Raw genomic sequence first — 23,492 nt, forward strand, 5'->3', positions numbered from 1 at the left:
CATCCTCTGCACTTATCTTGGTGTGGTCCATTAGATACTTTCAAGATGATGTTAGTACCTATTATTCTTTTCACAATCGCTAACATTCCTTTAAATATTCCCTTCAAATCTGACACAAAAATGTATTTTATCTTAACTTATTTTCTTTGGCTTAATTAACAGCCTTGCATGTCACTACCTAAACTAACAAGTTCCAAAACTGAAGGAGGAGTAAATTTCCCTGATTTTTCCAAATACCATAAAGCATTTTTATTAAAACAATCAGTACATTGGATAACATATTTGTTGCCATACACTCCCTTATTGGTCGACTTAGAACGTGCTTTTCTATCACCATTCTCCTTCCACAGATACTTATCTTTCATGTGGAAACCTCAGAAGTTCCCTAATCCAATTTCTCGTAAGACTTGTAAATTAGTAGACTCCATTACTTCACATTCTCCCATCGACCCTCACTCTTTTTTATACCCTACCGTTTAGGAAAAGACATACAAGTGAAGAATAGACCTATTTACTGGCAAACCTGGAGAACAAGAGGCTTACTCTGGGCCAACCCATTGTTTAATCAGGACTCCCTTATTTCTTTTCCACAAGTGCAAGCTCTTTTTGGACTTCCATACACTTTTCATACCAAGTTTCACACCTTATAACATGCCATCTCTCACGCGCATGCTCACTTTAAATCAATTTTTTTCTCAATTCTAACTCCACATCTCTCAACACACTTGCTACGATTCTAGACAAAAAAGCATCCACCATATACTCCCACTTACAATATACCTCTAGTGATCGACCTAAATCCATCACTGAACTAGCATGGGAATCTGATCTAGCCGCTGTGTTTTCCATTTCCACTTGGAAACATATCAGGATAAAATGAGAAAATTCTCCCGAGCAAAAAACATGCCTCAAACACTTTTCTACAAATACAACAGAATTTTTCTGACACCTGCTGTACGACAAAGTATTAATCCAAAGAAACCAAATACCTGTTGGACATGTTCTTCGGCACAGGCTGACCTAAAACAGCTGTTATTCACCTGTCCTTCAGTTTCTACTTTTTGGGCAGAATTCTGAGATCAAAGAAACTCTGTATTTCAGTCTAATATATCTTTTTCTATTAATGTAGTTTTGGGGTGTGTCTGTTGCATGGATAAATGTTTCATTCAATATGAAAATATTGGATCTGTTATTAGCAAATTCCTTTCAGCAAAATACACGTCATTGGAAATTATAATTTAACGCATGGTGGTATGCCGTATGCTACAAGCACCGATTAGACACTGTTTAAATGCATCCCCTGTCACTTGTTTTAAAGTGGACAGAGCTTTGGATGCTCATTACCCAATTCCTGAATAATTCTGCAAAACTGTTGTTTGCCCCTTTACCTAAGGCTCAGGAAGTTCTCCAAACTCCTGACTTCCTACTCTAAATTATATCTTATTTATTATATACTGTTATTGATATTTGCCTTAATAATCCATCCTCACTAATGATCATACATTTACATATGTGCCTCGTGTACCTACTTCCCCTCATTTTTCCCCCTCTTCACCTCTCCCATTTCACCTAGTTGTATTCTGCTATTCTCATGTATTAATTATTCTGTATGTTTGCTTTGTATGATATTATTCTCAGTAAACGTATCATTGAAAGCTTAAAAGAGTGCAATGCACTTTAAATACATTGGGGCATATTTATAAGCCCCTAGCACCACCTTGCACCACCCAAAAGTATTTTTTTTTACGCTAAGATAGGGTTAAGGAGACCTTTCTCCTGTGCCATATCTACAAAGTGGCGCAATGTTGTGCTGTATTTTAAATATAACGCACACATGGTGGCGGCAGGGGAGAGCAAGGGGTCATAAGAAAAGCGGCGCTACATGTAATGTAGTGCCACTTTTCTTAAATCTGGCCCTCTGATGCTATTGACTTCTACGCTGCGCCATGGTGACCTGTATTTTAAATAAGGTGCACACATTGTGGTGGTAGGCAGGGCACAAGGGGCCGCAAGAAATGTGGCGCTCAATGAATCGAGCGCCACTTTTCAGAAATCCAGCTCAAAATCTTTGACGCTCGTGCAGCAAAGCTCCACAATAGCATCAAAAATGTTGATGCTATTGTCCTAACCATCGCCATGGTGCGTCATATTGTATATACAGCGCAACCATGGTGTCATTGGGTTGGGGAAGGTCAACGCGATAAAAGTAGTGCATCAGGACCGATGGGCCACTTTCTTGTAAATATGCCCCCATTGACACCTGCATGCCAATTCGAATCTTATCTTTCACCTGCCTCATTGAACTAAATAACCCCTGACCCAGTTTTCTAACATGTGCCAACATTGCTACCAAAGCCCTTGAAATATAACATTTAACTACGTTAATAGCCCTTATAATTTCGTGCATGGACTACAGACAAAGAGATACATCTAGAAACATGCTATTAATTCATATTTTTTAAAGTGAATAACAATCCAAATTTGTTTTGCAAGTTTTTTTCTAAATTATTTGCTCTCTTTGCAACAGGTAAATGAACTGCTTTCGGGAATACAGTACCCCTCAAAATCATTAGGGAAGGGGTGAATCATCTCGGCACAGAACCCCATATGCATGTGGCGCACCTATTTTCGTTCATCTTAAAATGAGCTATACTAAAAGAAGTTATGGGGCATATTTATACTCCGTTTGCGCCGAATTTGCGTCGTTTTTTTCGACGCAAATTCGACGCAAAACTAACTCCATATTTATACTTTGGCGTTAGACGCGTCTAGCGCCAAAGTTCATGGAGTTAGCGTAATTTTTTTGCGTGAACACCTTCCTTGCGTTAATGATATGCAAGGTAGGCGTTCCCGTCTTAAAAAATTACTCCGATGCATATGCTTCGTATTTATACTCCCGGGCAAAAATGACGCCCGGGAGTGGGAGGGTCTAAAAAACCTGCATTAGCGCCGGATTTTAGCGCCTGGGTCAGGGCAGGCGTTAAGGGACCTGTGGGCTCAGAATGAGCCCAGAGGTGCCCTCCCCTGCCCCCAGGGACACCCCCTGCCACCCTTGCCCACCCCAGGAGGATACCCAAGGATGGAGGGACCCACCCCAGGGACATTAAGGTAAGTCCAGGTAAGTATTTTTTTTTGTGGCATAGGGGGGCCTGATTTGTGCCCCCCTACATGCCACGATGCCCAATGACCATGCCCAGGGGACAGAAGTCGCCTGGGCATGGCCATTGGGCAAGGGGGCATGACTCCTGTCTTTGCTAAGATAGGAGTCATTTCAATGGGGGATGGGCGTCGTAAAAAAATGGCGCAAATCGGGTTGTGGCGATTTTTTTGCCTCAGCCTGACTTGCACCATTTGTGGACGCCCATACGCCATTTTCCCCCTACGCCGGCGCTGCCTGGTGTACGTCGGTTTTTTTAACGCACACCAGACAGCGCCGGCGGCTAACGCCGGCTAACGTCATTGAATAAATACGGCGCCCGCATGGCGCTTCAGAATGGCGTTAGCCGGCGCTAATTTTTTGGGCGCAAAACTGCGTTACCGCAGTTTTGCGTCAAAAAGTATAAATATGGCCCTATCTCTCTTGGGGGGGCGTCAAAGTGAGCTCCTATTTAGAATGTAGCGAAATTCACATTTTTTAGACTCCAGTCGAAGTTGAAAAATTCCAATATCCGCTAGAGGGGGCTGTAAGGCAATTTAACGATCACTGTTGTTCTGCTATGCCCATTGAAGCGGAGATCGGAAAGGTATTTGACTACGAAAGCAGTCTTTAAACCAAACAGCAAAACTATGCGTAGAGCATCGTACCTATCAGATCGCCAGGAAACTGCCCCGGGCGTTCGCGTCTTAGTTCTCGTGCTTCCCATTTATGAGCTACAACAATAGGTCTGAATACCATAGAATCAGCTCTGCAGTACCCTGAGCGTTTTATACTTAAAACGTCTGGGAATCCTTCCTACAGCAGACGAGGTTGTTGACTTTCATTGCATACTGGCAATTTTGCATATTTATGAGTAAAATATATAATTTGAAATTAAGATAAGCAGCGGTGTACGCCATAAACAGAAAGGTGTCGTTCTCCTCAGTGGCGTAACGGAACTTAAGGAGGCCCTCCTGCAAAGTAGCTTAATTGTGCCCCTCTCACCTTGCCCACAGTGTACGGGGCTGAGGGGTCCCACTGCAGCTCGCCAGCCACTCATCCCCCCAACAAACACACACACCCTCGCACCTTTGTTACGCTACTAGATCTCCTACTGCTCTGAAGTATACAGGTATTTGTTGGTGAATTGAAAATGCGTACGTTGCAATCCAGGCACACTTGCTCGGCGTTGCCCTCGTTTCTTGTATTACTTCATGAGCGTGTTTGACAGTATAATGACAGTTGTTTGTAGCAAGAGGCTACAACCGTTATGTTTCTTTGGTACTAAAGCGAGGTTGTTAGAGAAGCCCTTCTTGCTTGGAAATTGCGGTGGTGACGTAGATGGAATTGTTTTAGGCTAAGCATCTCGCGAGCCTCTGTTGGAAGTCACAGTATGCAAGCACCTTCCGACCCATCACACTCCTCTTCCTTCAGAAATTCCCTTCTCACAACCCCAGGCTTTTGACAAGTTCCCTTTTCACACCCACGTTTTAATAAGCTCCCATTCACACACATCCTTTCACAATTCCCCATTTCACAACTATCTACTGCGTATTAATATCCCTTCCCAAACACACAATCCTTGCCGCTTCACAAGCCCCATTTACACGCACCCCACCCCCTCTACTCGCTGTCTTGTCACACACTCGCTCCATTTTCACAAACCGTAGTATCATAAACCACTCAATGTTCACTTTTCACAACCACTCTCTTCACACATTTCCTTTCCCTAAGATTCTCTTTTTCGGGTGCCGCGATATCACAGCTCCTCCCTGAAAAGTCACCGACCTCACAGTACCTCCTCTTCACAAGTTCCTATGACAGAACCCTGTATTTCTTCACAGGCCCCTTTTCCCAAGACGTCCCACTTCAGAAGATCCCGACCACTTTACCCCTTTAAGAAGCTATCAGCCCCAACAACTCTCCCCCCTCTTCAGAAGTGCCTGCCTCTCAGCCATTCCCTGCTTCACAAATTTCCACACTTACCGTATTTATACTTTTTTTGCACCGCATTTGCGTCGTTTTTTGACGCAAAAACGGCGCAAACTTGCAAAATACCATTGTATTTTGTAGGTTTGCGCCGTTTTGCGTCAAAAAGCGGCGCAAATGCGGCGCTAAAAAAAGTATAAATACGGGCCTTAGGTCCATATTTATACATTTTTAGCGCCGCCTTTGCGCCGCTTTTTCAAAGTACAATTGTATTTTGAACGTTTGCGTCAAAAAAATGAAGTAAATGCGGCGCTAAAAAAGTATAAATATGGGCCTTACTTTTCATAATCCCCCACTCTTCACAAACCTTCCCTCCATCTCACAGCTCTCTGCTCTTTATACGCCTCCACCAACCTGTCCACATCAAAGCCCCTCTGCCCTGTGTGAAGTTACTGATGCGACACCCCTTTCACAAACTGCTTTCTCAGAACCCCCGCCCTCTGCTCCAGCTCCTAACATCATAACCCATCTCGCGCTTCAGGAATTGCCGATCACTAAAGCACCCCTAAAAAAAATCTGTCGCCGATAAAATATGCATCAAGTTTAGTAAGTGGCAGAGCGCTTCCTGTCAGAGGGAGATGGATGGCTCTAGTTGTGCGGGGTGATTTCCATCGCAGGGGGAGTGTATGTGCTGAACCGAGCGCTCCCCTGCAGCCTGGACGTGCAGGAGCAGAGGGCGACGGGGACGGCGATGCCTGCATCCCCTTCCCCACCTAGCGGAGGGGAGGAGCGGCGGGAGGCAGCAGAGGACCGCTTCCCGCACCGAGGCGCTCTCTGCTGGCCCGGGACAGCCAGGGGCTCTCACCGCGTCTGTGCACACGTTTCATGCCGCCCCTTTTCTTCGGATTGACCCCCGGAGATGCCGCTGCTGGAGGTTCCTGCTCACCTTTCGTCTGGGGATGTGCAAGACACTGGAGCGTAACATGGGCGCCAACCACTCCCACAAGACGCCCGTGTTTGACGAGAATGAAGACGGTAAGGAGCTGTCCGCGGTACCAGTTTCCCCAGAGTGGCACAGGTCGCGCGCTGCGACCCGGGGGCACCCCCGCTTGTGGAGACGGTGTTTAGGCGTGTAGTTGTGTGCGTGCTTGCCACCAGCTGCATTTTCTTGTGTGTGTTCCCAGTCGTTGGCTACAGCCCCGGCTTAAATGTCGGTGGTTCTGTGTGATAGCTCTACTCGTCGTGCAAGGGATGTGAGTCTGTGGCTATGACTGCTGAACTTTAGCTCTGCTCACTTAGAACAGTCAGTCCTTCCATCACTCCTTGAGCTTTGTGTCTGGGTAGAGTTTATCAAACAGGGCGTATATGCTCCTTTTGGAATGGAGCGTGTCGAGTTGGTAAATGCAATGAAACAGTAACAATCATTAGTGAAGGCAAGGAAGGAGTCTTAAGATTGCCTTCTTCAGTGAAACAGTTTTCATTACTTGTGCAGGGAACATACTCTGAATCCGAACAGTGCTTTCGTGTCCGTATGCTCCCACGCATACGGCCCTGTCACAGCAGCTCTCGTGTGGGCTGTATTTGTTCTCTTGTCAGACACACCTGTCTGCAACGAGGAGGCGTTGGAGCCATACTCCGAATTTAGTTACAACAGCCAGGAGTGTTGCTAACTTTAGTTTTCACTGTTAGCGTTTGTTTGGCACGTGGAAGGACGATTTCATAAAACTGCGTTTTGTTTAAACAAACTTTACGTGCTTTTATTTTGGTATAGCATGAACACTCTTTTGGGAGGCATGTGATGTTTAATTAATCATGGAAAATACAGCTTTTGCTAACTCAGAACCAGCTTTAAAGACCGGTGTCCCACGGACTCTGTAAGTGGAGCTAGGGTTGTCTTAGAAAATTGTATTTCTGCTGACCCTTAAGAAAGAGTTCGACATGGGGACCGTGCTGACTCTAAAATGGAGCTTAAAAGTGGAACTATTCCGATTCTAGACGAGAGTTTGAAAGTTGCTGTTCTAGGGAGCCTGGGCGAGGAAATAGGCTCTTTTTAACGTTGGAGTTTGTTTGGTACCAAGAGGTCTGCTATTTCTCCATGAAGAGTTAGAAAGGGGACTATGTTGTTTCTAAACTGGAGTTTGAAATGTAAACTTTGCTGTTACTAGACACAGAGTTTCAATTTTTCCAATCCTAAATTGTGAGTCCGGACGAGGAACCACGCTGTTTCTAAACATCGAGCTTGTGTGAGGGAATATGTTGTTCGTGAATTAAGCCCATTGTAAGATACAGTATGCTGATTTTAAACGGGAGTTGGGAAGGTGAACTATGCAGGTCCGAGGTAGACACTTTGAGATTCGCTGAGGTTAATCGTGCACTTCCTAAGACTGTAGTTTGTAAAAGTTGCTCAGTAGATCTTATGAGAGGCATTTGAAAGATGAACTATGCTGACTTTAAGTATGACGTTTGAAAGAGGGACTGTGCTAACCCTAAATACAAGTTTTGAAATAAGTGTAAAATACTATTTCTTTTTTTATGCTCGAACAATATTATATAGGTGCAAATTGTAGTAACTACATACTTTATAGCATTGCTGTTTCAATGTAGGTCCTCTACATATTAATTAGAATGAGGGTCTAGGACAGAGGGTAAATGAGTGATGTTTTATATAATAAATGATTGATTCAGTTCAGTTCTGAAATCTTAATAGTCAAAGGTTATGCAGCACTGACGCAGCAAGGAATCTCTGATAGAGTTAATATACTTATGTTTTCAAGTAATCAAATGTAGAAAACGGAGTATGGACTAGACCAGAGAGAGACCATGAATTGGACCAAAAACCGGCCTGTCAAATATGATCAGTCAGATTCAAGTGGGAGCTTTTACAGGGAGCACTCGGTCTGTAGGAGCTCTTTTATGGAGGAGAATGGGAGACTTCGGTCTGTGGGAGCTCTTACATGGAGGGGAAAGGGAGCACTGGGTCTGTGGGAGCTCTTACGTGGAGGGGAAAGGGAGCACTGGGTCTGTGGGAGCTCTTACAGGGAGGAGAAAAGGGGCACTCGGTCTGTGGGAGCTCTTACAGAGAGGAGAAAGGGTGCACTTGGTCTGTGGGAGCTCTGACAGGGAGGAGAAAGGGAGCACTGGGTCTGTGGGAGCTCTGACAGGGAGGAGAAAAGGGGCACTCTGTGGGAGCTCTTACAGGGAGGAGAAAGGGAGCACTGGGTCTGTGGGAGCTCCTACATGGAGGAGAAAGGGAGCACTCAGTCTGAAGGAGCTCTTTCATGGAGGAGAAAGGGAGCACTCGGTCTGTGGGAGCACACACACAGAGGAGAAAGGGAGCACTGGGTCTTTGGGAGCTCTTACATGGAGGAGAAAGGGAGCACTCGGTCTGTGGGAGCTCTTACAGGGAGGGGAAACGGAGCACTGGGTCTTTGGGAGCTCTTACAGGGAGGAGAAAGGGAGCACTGGGTTTGTGGGAGCTCTTACAGGGAGGGGAAAGGGTGCACAATGTCTGTGGGAGCTCTTACATGGAGGAGAAAGGGTGCACTCGGTCTGTGGGAGCTCTTGCATGGAGGAGAAAGGGAGCACTGGGGCTGTGGGAGCTCTTGCAGGGAGGAGAAAGGGTGCACTCGGTCTGTGGGAGCTGTTACAGTGAGGGGAAAGGGAGCACTGGGTCTGTGGGAGCTCCTACATGAAGGAGAAAGGGAGCACTCAGTCTGTGGGAGCACTTACACAGAGGAGAAAGGGAGCACTGGGTCTGTGGGAGCTCTTACATGGAGGAGAAAGGGAGCACTGGGTCTGTGGGAGCTCTTACATGGAGGAGAAAGGGAGCACTGGGTCTGTGGGAGCTCTTACATGAAGGAGAAAGGGAGCACTCAGTCTGTGGGCGCTCTTACATGGAGGCGAAAGGAAACACTCAGACCATTCTCAAAACTCGTCTGTTCACAAAATATTTTGGGCCTTTGACGGAAGTATAAAAAAACACAACTCACTTGTACACGAAAGGGAATGATCACTTAAAGGGGAAGATGAGCCGGGTGTAAATTACTATACTGGTGCTTACACTATTCTTCTTTTAATTACATTTTCGATGCACCTACTGTAAGAAAGAGGCAACAAGTAAAAAGAAAAAGGGTTTGGGACTTTAAAAATCACCTAGTTTGGAAACGCACACTAGTATACTTAAAGTGTTGGTAAAAGCAAGAGTTGGAAATATGATTTCAGTGTAAAAGTATTTGCAGATCCAAATGATCTTTTGCTGAATGGTGACTCCTGTCACCCAGAGGATGAGTAGTGTGTCAGGAATCGAACTGTAGTAAACTGAAATACATTTTCCCAACAACTCCTGTGACAGTATCACTTCTTCAACTGCTGTTGTACACATTTGTTTGTCGAAATGTCTTTCTAATTCTTTTCTGTTGCCACTTCATGTGGACTGGCAGGTTCCCTGATTTTAAGTTCTATTCATGTCAGTGAGCTGCGAACTGTTTTCTGCAACCGGGTTAAATGGTCATCAGATATCACGCGGAATGTGTACACAGCGTTAATGGAAACTGTTAAGGATTCCCCATAGAATGATTATTTCTGCTTCAGTTCCAGGATTTTGTATTTGTCATATTTTACTCCGAAAAGCCCTTTTTTCTTTTTTGAGCTACACCTTAAATATTTTTGGTCGCCACTCTGAGAACAGCTCTACGCAGCCTCCTAAGTGGTGAAAACTGAACCTAATGGCCACTGGCGCTATGCGCTTCTTCAGGCTTTGGTCGCTTGCGAGGTGAACGCGATTTTCATACCGGTACTTCCGTGTCAGGGCCAATCCATGAAAAATGGTTTCCTACCTCCGACATCTAAAAAGGCACTGGCTGGCCTCACAGACATTCCAGACACTATTTAGGATCTCCTGCAGTGATTAAACAGAGAACTTCTCTCTGGTAAGAGGGTCATAGGTAGATCCAACCACTACAACAATGTCGAAGGTCGATCTTCATGACGTCAGGCAGTTCGAAAGATGACGTCGGTATATTTTAGATAAATCTCGAACGCTGTGCCGTATGCCAGGCATACAGCTTAGCATAGTCTCCCGAGGTAACACTAACCACCTATTGAACAATCCTCAAGCAGCAGCTTGTCACTATTGAAATTGCATTCACTATTATATAAAACAGTTGTACTGAACTAGAAGAAAAAATCCTGCATAGAAAGCGATGTCATCTTATAATGGACAAAACCTTGAGGGATTCTTCTGCCACAGGCATCAAATAGTGCACATAAAGGTTTGCTACAATTTTGAACACGGGATGCAGTTGGGTCTTGGCTTTTATTGGGAAAAATCTGGGATTTTTCTTACACTTACAAAAACATTTTTATAAAAACACAGTGCGTTGGTAACTCTGAATATATAGATGAAAAATTTTAAGTAGTACTTTTGAAAGCAAACTCTTTCCCTTTGAAAGCATTGGCACACGTGGTGCATGCTTGTGGTAATGGAAAGCTGTATGATCACATGAAATAAAAAAAACGTGAAAGTTTCTTATGCACAGATCAGTAGTTACGGATCCGTTAATAGAAATAACCACTTGCTAGCTAGTTGGTGGTTAACTGTCAAAGGGGTTTCTTTTACAAAAATACGTTTTGGGCCATTTAAGGAGAGAACACTTAGGGAAGAGAAAAATGCACAGGGAGTCACTGAAGTAAGCCCTTTATTACTCTCTGGTTAGGAGCCCCGTCGCCACCTTAGCATCATATATTTTACGCTAAGGTGTCCTTTTCCCCACGCCATATTTGCAAAGTGGCGCAATGTCTGCACCAGATATAATGTATGCAAGGAGGGCGTTTCTTCATTAGGAGACCAACAAAAATGGCGCAGTGACATTTAACAGATTTCACTGCACTATTTTTGATGTCATTTTTAACAACTGCTCAGATCAGGCGTTAAAATGATGCACCCATAGAAACCTATTGGGCTCCTTGCACTTTGCTACGCAAGCATCAACATTTTTGACGGTAGTGTAGCAAAGTGCCAAAATAGCATCATAAATGCTGATGCTATTGTGCTAACGACCACCATGATGCGCCATATTATAAATACAGTACAACCACGGTGTTGTTAGGTGCTGGTAGATGGGGCACAGAAAAAGTGCTGCATCAGCTCTGATGTGCCACTTTTTCATAAATATGGGTCTTGGTTTCCAAGAAAAGCACAACAGGTCATTTTTCTCAGTCTGATACTCAAGCATTTCTCTATGGATGCTATAGATCCCTGACCAATTTCATGAGTGATTCTAAATGCTAGTCATCAAAAAGGAGCCTATTTATTCTGCGCTGTTTAAAGTTCAGATTACCGAACGCTGCAGAAAGTATTCCAGGTAGGGTATTTTATCCCTATGACTTCCGAGAAGTAAATAAGAGACTCCTGTTTTAGAGCAATCAAGCCAGAACATGTTGGATACAAATGCAAATCTCAGTACTGCCAAAGGAAGCCCTATAAAGGCTCAAAGGATCAGAGCCACAGAAAGGTTTTGCATAACATCAAAAGACATAAACTAGGGTACCATTCATAGATCCACCCTTAGACTAAAAGAGTGTCAATATAGAGGCTCAGGTTTTGAATCTAAAGTGTGAGAGGAAGGATACATTTCAATCAATCCATCAATCAATTAGGACTTATCAAGCATGGTTACTCACCTGTAAGGGTCTCAAGGCGCTGGGGGAGGGGAGGTCGTGCAGCATCCATCAGTGAGTTCGTTCTTCAAACAGCCATGTCTTCAGCTCCTTTCTGAAGTTGAAGAGCGGGTAGACTGTCTGAGGTTAGTGGGAGGGCGTTCCAGGCTGTGGCTGTGATGTAGGAGAAAGGGCGTCCCCCTGTTCTTGTTTTCCTGATGCGGGGCACTTCGGAGAGAGAGAGCAGGGCTGATCGAAGGGTCCTGTGGGGTACGTGGAAGTTGAGTCGACTGTTCAGGTAGGCAGGTCCAGTGTCATGGAGGGTTTTGTGTGCATGGATGAGGATCTTGAAGGTGATTCTTTTTTTAATTGGAAGCCAGTGAAGTGTTCGCAGGTGTTGAGAGATGTGGCAGTGTTGGGGCAGGTCGAGGACCAGTCTGGCGGTGGCATTCTGGATGTTCTGTAGTTTGCGGGTGAGTTTCTTGTTGATCCCGGCATAGAGCGCGTTGCCGTAGTCCAGTCTGCTGGTGATGAGGGCATGTGTGATGGCTTTTCTGCGATCCATAGGGATCCATTTGAAGGTCTTGCGTAGGAGGCAGAGGGTGTGGAAGCAGGTGGATGTGACTGAGCTGATTTGGCGGTCCATGTTGAGTCCAGAGTCCAGGATGATCCTGAGGTTTTGGGCTTGATTTGTGGGGGTGGGCAGGTTTCCCGGGGTGGGTGGCCACCATGAGTCATTCCATGTGTTAGGTTGGGGCCCCATGATGAGAACTTCTGTCTTGTTCGCATTGAGTTGGAGGCAGCTGTTTTTCATCCAGTTGGCTACTGCTCCCATGCCTTCGCAGAAGTTGTGTCTGGCTGTATTGGGTTCGTTGGATAGGGAGAGGATGAGTTGGGTGTCGTCGGTGTAGGAGACAATGTTGATTCTGTAGTTCCTGACAAAGGCAGCTAGCGGGGCCATGTAGACATTGAACAGAGTAGGACTGAGGGAGGATCCCTGGGGAACTCCACAGGTGCTAGCTGTGGGGTCCGAGAGGAAGGGGGTGAGTCCCATTCATTGGGTTCTGCCGGAGAGGAAGGAATGGATCCAGTCGAGGGACTTGTCTCTGATGCCGGCTTCGTGAAGTCTGCGTATCAAGGTGTGGTGGGAGACTGTCTCAAAGGCCGCTGATAGGTCTAGCAGGATGAGTGCTGCCGTCTCTCCCTTGTCCAGCAGGGAGCGGATGTCATCAGTTGTGGCCAGGAGGGCTGTTTTGGTGCTATGTTTTAAAAAAAAATCCAGATTGGGAGGCGTTGAGGATGTTGTGGTCTTCGATGAAAGTGGCGAGTTGACTGTTGATGGCTTTCTCGATGACTTTCACTGGAAAAGGGAGCAGAGAGATGTGCCCTCAAGTTTTTGAGGTGGGCTGATCGAAGGGTCCTGTGGGGTACGTGGAAGTTGAGTCGACTGTTCAGGTAGGCAGGTCCAGCGTCATGGAGGGCTTTGTGTGAATGGATGAGGATCTTGATGGTGATTCTTTTTTCTATTGGAAGCCAGTGAAGTGTTTGCAGGTGTTGAGAGATGTGGCAGTGTCGGGGCAGGTCGAGGACCAGTCTGGCGGCGGCATTCTGGATGTTCTGTAGTTTGCGGGTGAGTTTCTTGTTGATCCTGGCATAGAGCGCATTGCTGTAGTCCAGTCTGCTAGTGATGAGTGCATTTGTGATGGCTTTTCTGTGATCCAGAGGGATCCATTTTAAGGTCTTGCGTAGGAGGCAGAGGGTGTGGAAGCAGGTGGATGTGACTGAGCTGATTTGGCGGTCCATGTTGAGTCCGGAGTCCAGGATGATCCTGAGGTTTTGGACTTGGTTCGTGGGGGTGGGTGGCCACCATGAGTCATTCCATGCGTTAGGTTGGGGCCCCATGATGAGAACTTCTGTCTTGTTCGCATTAGGTAGGAGGCAGCTTTTTTTCATCCAGTTGGCTACTGCTCCCATGCCTTCGCAGAAGTGGTGTCTGGCTGTATTGGGTTCACTGGATGGGGAGAGGATGAGTTGGGTGTCGTTGGTGTAGGAGACAATGTTGATTCCATAGGTCCTGACGATGGCAGCCAACGGGGCCATGTAGACATTGAACAGAGTAGGGCTGAGGGAGGATCCCTGGGGAACTCCACAGGTGCTAGGTGTGGGGTCCGAGAGGAAGGGGGTGAGTCCCATTCATTGGGTTCTGCCGGAGAGGAAGGAATGGATCCAGTCGAGGGACTTTTCTCTGATGCTGGCATCGTGAAGTCTGCGTCTCAAGGTGTGGTGGGAGACTGTATCAAAGGCCGCCGATAGGTCTAGCAGGATGAGTGCTGCTGTCTCTCCCTTGTCCAGCAGGGAGCGGATGTCATCAGTTGTGGCCAGGAGGGCTGTTTCGGTGCTATGTTTTTAAAAAAATCCAGATTGGGAGGCGTCGAGGATGTTGTGGTCTTCGATGAAAGTGGCGAGTTGACTGTTGATGGCTTTCTCAATGACTTTCACTGGAAAAGGGAGCAGACAGATGGGCCCTCAAGGTTTTGAGGTCGGTGGTGTCTGCTGAGGGTTTCTTGGGGCGGTGGTTGATCTTGGCGTGTTTCCAGTCGTCGGGGAAGGAGGCGTCAGCTAGGGAACAGTTAATGGTGAGGCGTAGCTTGGGGGCGATGATGTCAGCGGCTCTGTTGAAGATGTGGTGAGGGTATAGGTCCATGGGGGCCCCAGAGTGTATGGACTTCATCATATTTAAAGTGGCTTAGGTGTTGAGAGGGGTCCAGTTGGTGGTCGTTGGTTTTTTGGTTTCGTGTTCCGGTGGAGGGGGTTCGGCGCGTAGATTGTCCTCGTTGAAGCTGTCATAAATGGTCTTGATTTTGTGGTGGAAGTAGGTGTTGAGTCAGTCGCAGAGGTTCTGTGAGGGTGGGATGTCTGTTGTTTCACTGTAGAGGTGGGCGAATTCCTTGATGATGCTGAAGAGTTCCTTGCTGGTGTGTGCGTGTGAGGAGATTCTGTCTTGTATTGCTTTTCTTTTGGTGCTTCTCATGAGTTGGTGGTGTGCGGTGGTGGCGGCTCTGAAGTTATTTTGGGCTTCTGTGGATTTGGTGTTTTCATTTCAAATCCAGAGAATCTAGGCGGCCTAGATCAACAAATGATTATCTGTTTAACACTTTAGTAGGAAATAGTCAGCTCCATCAAATATATCAGTTTAGTGAGCACCGATCAGATAAAGGCCTTGTAAAGCCATGGAAGATATTAAGGAAGAAGCAGAGGAACATGTTTACTGAGAAGTAAGAATACAATGCAGAAATCAAAATAGTTATGGAATCACAAGTTAAAAAATAACTGAAACTGAAGAAGGATGCACCAGGATGGATAAATAAAGATCTTATATATCAATTACTGCAAACTTTCTGATTTCTAATGAAAAGAAACACAAGCGTTGCCTCTCTATGCCTCTAATATTATGGGGGCTCATACCCTGCTCCCTTGAGTTACTGGGTTAAATTAGCATTGGCAATGTTAATAGATCTGGGTTTACTGTGCTAAGACATGCACACCAGAGAAACATGAATACTGTCTTCATTTTTTAAAACATTAAAGCTAGCACTATTGACGTTTCCAATACTTGATTACATCATTCCGAACTTTTTATATTGTCATCCTACTACGTTACCAAGGTCAGATATAGTGAGCACATTTGTAAATGGGTCATTGAGCAGGAAAAAAAATAATAAGTGGGAATTTATTATTACATCGGTTCATGTCTATGTCAGAATAGTGATTTTTTTTAAATTTCGTTTTACCAAACGAAGTAAGTGTTATTAAACACTACTAGGGCTTCATGTGTCATCAGTATTCATAACTTAAACTCAACATTTTTCCTCCCTTACACACATAATCTAGTCATGGCTGCCCTTTCTAAGCTGTGTGTTAAGCTATGAAAGCAACAGCATGAAAACGGTGCACAAGGTGCAGAATGAGACATTGCAATCCATGCCCTTCTCACCCTAATTATGTGGCCAGAGCAATGTATTTCACAGTGTATTGTAATAGATTTTGGAATTTAATGGGTACAGAATGTATATTTTTGACCACTGATGCAGCTGGACTATAACATCTTCCACATGCACCCACGCAGTGGCCTCCGCGGAGCTGCCCTGTGGAGGTCTAATACTTAAATTAGGTTTGGAAGAGGAATTATGAAAGGTTCTGGCGGAAGGTGCCCTTCATCCAGACCTCCTCTGCTTGAATTCTATATACAAATATTAGAAATGACGGAAGAGAGTGAGATAAAGTTGAAAGAGAGAGAATGGAAAAGATATGGATAAACACGGAGAGAGAAATATATAAAGTGAAAGATACAAAAGGAGGTGAGATGAGATTAAGGAAAGTGAGTGCTAGAGAGAGAAGATGAAAAGAAAACCAGAGAAAGGCGGAGAAAGTTGTGAGTGGGTGGAGCGAGAGAGATGTACGTTTCCAAAAAGTTGAAGTTGTCACAGATGGGAACAAACAGAAATATAGTACTACCTCATTAGTGTTATGACAACTTTAAACTCCCGAGTCATTCTTTTGCAAAAATCTTTTGATAAAGAAAATGCAAGCTTTCACAGTATTAGTGGAACTTTGGCTTGTGGCAGGTTTACAGACATAAGTTTTAAGCATACAATCTAGAGGGCTCTTATTATCGATTCGTGTGGGAACAGGAGTTTTCATCTCTGATCAATATCATGAATCCAATGGTCATACCAAATGTGGAATTTCTGAAATGTTTTTGTGTTGGAAAATGGCCCTCTCTGAAGGGCCACCTCAAACATTTTGCCTTCATCTTCTTCTTTTTCGGACCTAGGTTTTGTTGGCCAGTGCTAAATTGCATGTGCCCTCTCCCTAGCACATGGTAACATTGGGTCTTATCCAATTGGCATATTTACTTTGCTTGTCAGTCCCTAGTAAAGTGCACTACATGTGCCCAGGGCTTGCAAGCGAAATGCTACTGCAGCACTGATTATGCCACTCACATAAGTAGCCACTTAACCATGTCTCAGGCCTGCCATTGCAGAGCCTGTGTGTGCAGGTTCACTGCCACTTTGACTTGGCATTTAAAACTACTTACTAAACCTTAAACACCCTTAAATTACACATGTCACCAGTAAGGTAGGCCCTAGGTAGCCCATGGGGCAGGGTGGTTTGTAAGTAAAAGGTAGGACATGTACCTTTATGTTTTACCTGTCCTGGAAGTGTCAAACAGCCTATTTCATTTTTCACTACTGTGAAGGCTGCTCCTCTTATAGGTTAGCATTGGGAATTCCATTATATACTTTTAAGTAGTCATTTCTGATCTGAAAGGGGTAGCCTTGGCATGTTGGTATGGCATTTTGGTATGTTTGGAATTGTAGTGAGAAATCCTGCTAATAGGTGTAATTGGATTTTACATTAATATTTTAGAAATTTCACTTTTAGAAAATTGGTATTTCTCTGTGCTTATAACTCTGTGCGTTGCAGCCTGTCTCTATACCACGTCTGGTCTGTGCTGGGTGACAGCTCTCCTTGTGCATTCCATCCAGACAACCATAAACACAGGTCACAATTGCATCTGCATTCGCCAGCATAATGATGGGTCTCCATGGGCAGGAAGGGTGGAGGGGTCTCACACTTCAAAGCATAGTTGCCTGACCCCACACAAAGGACTGATTACCCCCCACACAGATCTCCTGGCAGACAGGACCAGGCTGAAAGAGAATTGGAGCACTTCAAAACACCCTTTAAAGTCTTCCCACTTCAGAGACACATTTGGCTATAAGTACTGGATCTCTGACCCCATCAAATCAGACACTCCTGGGCCAACAACTGGACTCTGTCAGAAGGATTGTGGTGCTCCTCAAAGGACTCAACTGGACTGCTTTTCTGGAAGGACTGCTTTTCTGCTTGTTGTCCTGTTTTATGCTATTCCCTGACTCTGCTGGAAGGAGTCTGCCTTCCCACCACAAGTGATCTGCAAGGTCTTCTTAGCTTGCTCATGTTCCAAAGTATCAAGGACATCAAGGACTTGAACAATCTGCACCTGTACTCTACAGATTGTGAGTCTCCAGTGCCTTGGAAGTGGACCAGAGGTGCTCTACCTTTTGTGATGTTCATCAGAACTGCAGCAAAGCAACAAGAAGTCTTGCAAAGCCGCGCCATGCAGCTGCCAGCTTCAACTGGATCAACGCCAGGCAGTGTGAAGCCCCGCAAAGCCTCCTGTCCCAGCTCCCCAGTATCAAGGCTAAGCAACGCCAATCCCCCCAAATCATCACTGCACAACTTCTTGGAACCAACACCAGATGATGCGTAGCCTCGCAAAGCAATGCCGCGCGGACAGCGTCTTCAGCGGGCCCAAGTAGGTCCCTCTAGCTGACCCGTGCTCTATCGCATTTGGTCTGAACTTGTGGCTTTGTCCCAGTCCAGTGTGGCCAGATAACCACAGTTGACACTTTGCGCTTCTATGCACTCTTTTCACCTAAATCTTTAATCTTGCTTAGTTCAGGATCAACGTATTGGATTTTTGGTCATTTTGGTCTTGTTTTATACAAAAAGAATCTATTTTTTTAACCTGGTGTGGAGACTTACATTGGTGTTTTCAATGTGTTGCTTTATGAGTCACTGCACAAATACTTTACACATTGACTTTTAAGTTAAGTCTACCTCCTCTGTGTCAAGCTAACAGAAGGTGAGCACAGTATATTTTAGGTTGTGTTGTCACTTACCCTAACTAGGATTGTGGTCCCTATTTGAACAAGGTGGATATCTCTGCCAACTAGAGACCCAATTTCCAACAGTTTAGTATTTGAAATGTCCTTCTGAGATCAGTGTGATAACACATTTTCAGCATGTTATTCTCTATTTCATAGGGGGCCAATATGGAAACAATTCAGTATTATTGCATCTTGGAATTGCCGATACCTGTTATAATGGCCTATGGTAATGATAACACTGGGTTACAACACCACTGTTACCTTGGGAGATGTAATGCATGCCTTGGTGTCTCAACTACTAAACTTGGAACATAAGTATCACAGAAAGAAAGTACATATTTTCAGCACCAGCTTTAAAGGAGGGCTACCCCAAAAAGTATTATATGGACCTTCATTATTGAAATAGCTTGGCGGCTGTACAACCTCTGAACACCCATTTTGGCTGCGGCTAGCGCATAGCTCTGCAGTAAACAGAGGCCAGAAGTGCAAAAGGAGTAGATGTTTCAAACTGCTGCTCAGTCTTTCACTGCAGGTGAACTGGCCTGTCTGTAGAAGGGAGCAGACCCCCTTGCTAGACACTAAAGACAAGGACTGTACTCTGTTGAAGTGACAAACTGGGGGTTCCTTGGGTCACTGTCTTCCCCTTGGCTCAAGGAAACATCTATATGCACTACGACACAGCAGCACTTTGGTACTCTGCAACCCCACCTCAGGTTGCTGCATAAAGACACCTGGCATTTTCACCATAGTCGAGAATACTGGGGATTCACACAAAAATTAATATTCAACACTTAGTCATGAACATGAAGGCCCCTGAAACCTATGTTGACTCATTTAATGGATGAAACTTAGGGCCAGACTAACCAACATTAGGAATACTGATTTCCTAATATGTTATTATTTCCCAAAATATGATTTGTTTTTCCAAATAGCGATTCCTAGTAGGTCACAAATTGCCCTACCTCATGAATATTAAAGAAGTAGATCGCAGTTTTCAACCCATTAGGAATCGCAGCTATCACGGGGATGGTGACCTGCTGAGCTCAGCAGGCTTCCATGTCTGTGATTGGTTTTTAATAAAGCAATCTTTTTTTTTAAGGCAGTCCGTTTTCTTTAAAGGAAAATTGGATTTGTTTAAATATTTTTAAAAATGAAACGTCAAGGTGGGACCACTGCTGCTCTTAAAATATTTTTTTAACACTATCAAAGGGGAAGAATGAACTTCCACCACTTTGAAAATGGTAGTAAAGTATTATTATTTTGCGACTGGAATTCAAAACAGTAATTACATACTACACTGATTCTATATTTGCAAGGGATGTCCAAAATACCCCCTCTCCAAATACCAAATTGAAAATGCAAATTGCGACTTGGTAACAAGTTACTGCATTGCATTTTTCATTTTGTACATCTGAGAAAGCATTTTTGGGGTCGCAAACGGCCCAATTTAAATGCTTTGTATATCAGGACCTAGCTGTGTTGGCTCTGCTGTCATGATCGGGAACCCCTCATCCAGAGCTACTTACAATACTAGAGTCAAGAATGAGCGTTTTGAGAATGCACACAAGACATCTAAAATAAGCAACTATTTTTATTTTGTGACTTGTTACCCCGAAAATGTACACATTGCACCTGTAATTGAATACAAATGAGAAGCCTAAAATAGTAGCGGATATCACTGACGTCATTATAAAAATACTCCATCAGATCTGTGCCAGCATTAAAGCAACAGTACCGACTTTTCATAATAATACACTTTCAATTTCTAAGCTTTAAGCGTCTATGCAGGCATGCCAAGCATTATAAATCAATGTTTAAACAAAAAAATGGAACTGTCAAATCACTGTGTCGATGCCTAGCTGCATTTCAAGCATACATTCTGCAATGTATGCTTGCCACTTTTAACTAAGCTGAAAAGAGCTACCTTTTCAGAATAATTCGTTCCATTTATTTATTTAATACAACATGCATGTGCACAAAATGGATATCACTAAAGCTACATATGACATCGTTGATCCATAACTATTGAAGAATCCATGAGATCATTCTATTGAAACGTGCTAGAAAAATAAATAAAAGTACTATGAAAAGTAGCTGTAAAGAATGTAATACATTTTAATGTGGACAAAATGATACTGTTAGAAATGGGGTTTCTGGTTGGCTAGGGTATGCACCTCAGCCAGGCAGAACTTACCCACTCTAGTCAGGGCAAGGGAGTTACATGTCCAAGATAACCCCTGCTCACCCCCTTGGTAGCTTGGCACGAGCAGTCAGGCTTAACCCGGAGGCAATGCGTAAAGCGTTTACACAACACACACATACATGTGACGCAATATCCCCACCACAAAGGAAACACAACACCAGATTATATAAAAATACACTGTATTGTACACAACGTAATTATTAGACCAACATCACATAACAGTACTATCCTGCTACCTTAGCAGTTGTCAGAACGTTACACATTAGTTACTCTGCAAACTAGCAGTAGTCACACATAACACACAGGTTACTCAGTGTTCTGCAACATAAGCAGTAGTCAGGAAACACGTTATCACATTAGAACACTTGTCATAAGAATATCATAAAACGCCCATAGTAGGAACATTAGAAAACCTATGGCAAGTTAGGGAAACATATTTAGCAAGTCATGCCCATAAAAGGAACATGCCCACACATATGTCAAAGCATCAGGGAACAGGTAGGCAATACATCATAATTAATAAAGTCTGTAGAAAGAACTTTAGATTATCATCATATTGGTCCATTTTAGACAGTACCTGTTTTGATGAAGCAGGCACCCTCCGTGCCTGAAGACAAAGAAGAAAGGGGCCCCCAGCGCTCCTCTGCGCAATGAGGGGGCCTCCTTAGAGTCCTGGGGAAGAGGGGGGCGGCACGCACCCCCTCTGTACTGCTGGTGGGCCCCTCATGGGGTCCGCGATCACTGGGGGCCCCCGGGCCTCCACCGGCCCTCCTGTGGGGGGCAAAGGTCACCCAATACTTTAGGGAGAGGGGGGGGCGCCTCGCGCTCCCCCCTTACTGAAACACGGGCCCCTCCGGGGACCTGTTAACTCCTGGGGTCTCCCTGCCACTATGGGAGACCCCAAAATCAAATACTCCTGGCCCGCGAGGGGGCCAACAAGAGAGCCGGGGGCCAGGGCGAGCCTCCGGTGAGGCTGCCGCCCGGCCCAGAAGAGCAGGAGAGTCCTCCGGGACTCCTGCAAGGGAGGGAGAGGCGTCCTCCTCTCCCTCTGCCTCCGGGACTCCTGTAAGGGAGGGAGAGGCGTCCTCCTCTCCCTCTGATGACGTTGCGGCCCCAGGTGGGGCCTGCTGGTGCCCCGGGGGCGCTCTGAAAAGCGCGCGTCCCCCGGGAGCACGCTAGGAGCGTGCTAGCTCCTTCCTTGGCTCTCTCCAGTGCCCCGGGGGCACTAAAGTCAGCGCGATCCTCGCCCTTGAAACAAAAAGCCCTGCCCGGGCTGCGGCGGTGATCCCATTAACGAAAAGGCGCCGTGGAGAGCGCGAGGGCACAGTGAGGCTCCCGGGCTGCGGCGGTGATTTCCGTGGGCACAAGAAAAGCGCTTTCAAAGCGCTAAGACACATCAACAGCCCAGGTTGCGGCGGTGATCCTTTTCCAGCTATTGCAAGAATGCCCTTTTCTTGGGAAAGCATTCTGGGCACAGATTTTAAAGATCGTTGCAGGGGTCAGGGGCCACAGCACCCTGCCCCTGGGAACAACTAGGCAAGAAGGAGCACAGGGCTGGTGGGCCCAGCTACAGGCCAGCACAAGGGGTGCAGATGGTGGCAGTTCCTCCTAGTGACCAGGCAGGTCACAGGTCAGCACAGCAGCAGCAGTCCATGGCGGTTTCCTGGTGAGTCCATTCATCAGCGTCCTGTGTCCAGTTTCAAGTTCCAAGAATGTTCAAATTGTGGGGAAAATTCCCCTGTACTTATAGTCCATTTTTACAGTGTTTTACAATGCCAGGGAGAGGAGGTTCCAGCCAGTTACAACTGGTTCTGGGAGTGCCCCCTCTCTCCTTTCAGCACAGGCTCCAAACATCAGTTGGGGGTTAACGACCCTATTGTGTGAGGCCAGGGCACAGCCTTTACAAATGTAGGTGTGCCCAGCCTCTCCCTTCTCTCAGCCCAGGAAGACTATTCAGTATGCAGATGCACCTTGGTGACACCTCCACCCTCCCTGTGTATAGGCTGTCTGAAAAGTATGCACAAAGCCCCAACTGTCACTCTGCCCAGACGTGGATTGGAGTCAAGCTGCAAAACACCAGAATCATAAGCACAGATAAATGCGCACTTTCTAGAAGTGGCATTTCTGTGATAGTAATAAAAAATACACCCACACCAGTAAGCAGTATTTATTATCACCATCACAACCATACCAAACACGCCTACGCTACCCCTCATAAATCAGACAATACCCCTTACACATAAGGCAGGGCATTTCTAATGCAATCCTATGAGAAGGCAGCACTCACAGCTGTGAGACACCAAGTTAGGCTGTTTGTCACTACCAGGACAGGCCATGCAATATGGCACATGTCCTGCCTTTCTACATACATGGCACCCTACCCATAGGGCTAGCTAGGGCGTACTTTAGGGGTGACTTACATGTAGTAAAAGGGGAGTTCTGGGCCTGGCAAGTAAATTTAGATGCCAGGTCCCTGTGGCAGAAAACTGCGCACACAGGCCCTGCGCTAGCAGGCCTGAGACAGGTTTGAAAGTCTACTTCAGTGGGTGGCGCAAGCAGCGCTGCAGGCCCACTAGTAGTATTTAATTTACAGGCCCTGGGTATAGAGATACCACTGTACAAGGGACTTATAGGTAAATTAAATATGCCAATTAGGTACAAGCCAATCATACCAACTTTAGATGGGAGAGCACCTGCACTTTAGCACTGGTCAGCAGTGATAAAGTGCTCAGAGTCCTAGAGCCAACAGCGAGAGGTCAGAAAAACCAGGAGGAAGGAGGCAAAAAGACTAGGGATGACCATGCATATGGCCAAAAGTCCAACACAACCCCCTACCAGCCAAAAGCCAGGG

At 45.5% G+C, this 23,492-nt stretch overlaps 1 protein-coding gene across 1 annotated transcript in view; it reads left to right on the forward strand.

Annotated features, from left to right (window-relative positions):
* Positions 1–5,572: 5,572 nt before the first annotated feature.
* The window catches only part of STK32B (serine/threonine kinase 32B), a 1,635,948-nt gene continuing 1,618,028 nt past the window's right edge, over positions 5,573–23,492 (forward strand). Inside the window, exon 1 of the mRNA XM_069202951.1 lies at positions 5,573–6,100. Within this exon, the coding sequence (XP_069059052.1) occupies positions 6,025–6,100 (76 nt within the window). The 5' untranslated portion in view covers positions 5,573–6,024. The remainder of the gene's footprint in view (positions 6,101–23,492) is intronic.

The sequence above is a fragment of the Pleurodeles waltl genome, chromosome 1_2 (genome assembly GCF_031143425.1).
Source record: "Pleurodeles waltl isolate 20211129_DDA chromosome 1_2, aPleWal1.hap1.20221129, whole genome shotgun sequence".
Classification (NCBI taxonomy): domain Eukaryota; kingdom Metazoa; phylum Chordata; class Amphibia; order Caudata; family Salamandridae; genus Pleurodeles; species Pleurodeles waltl.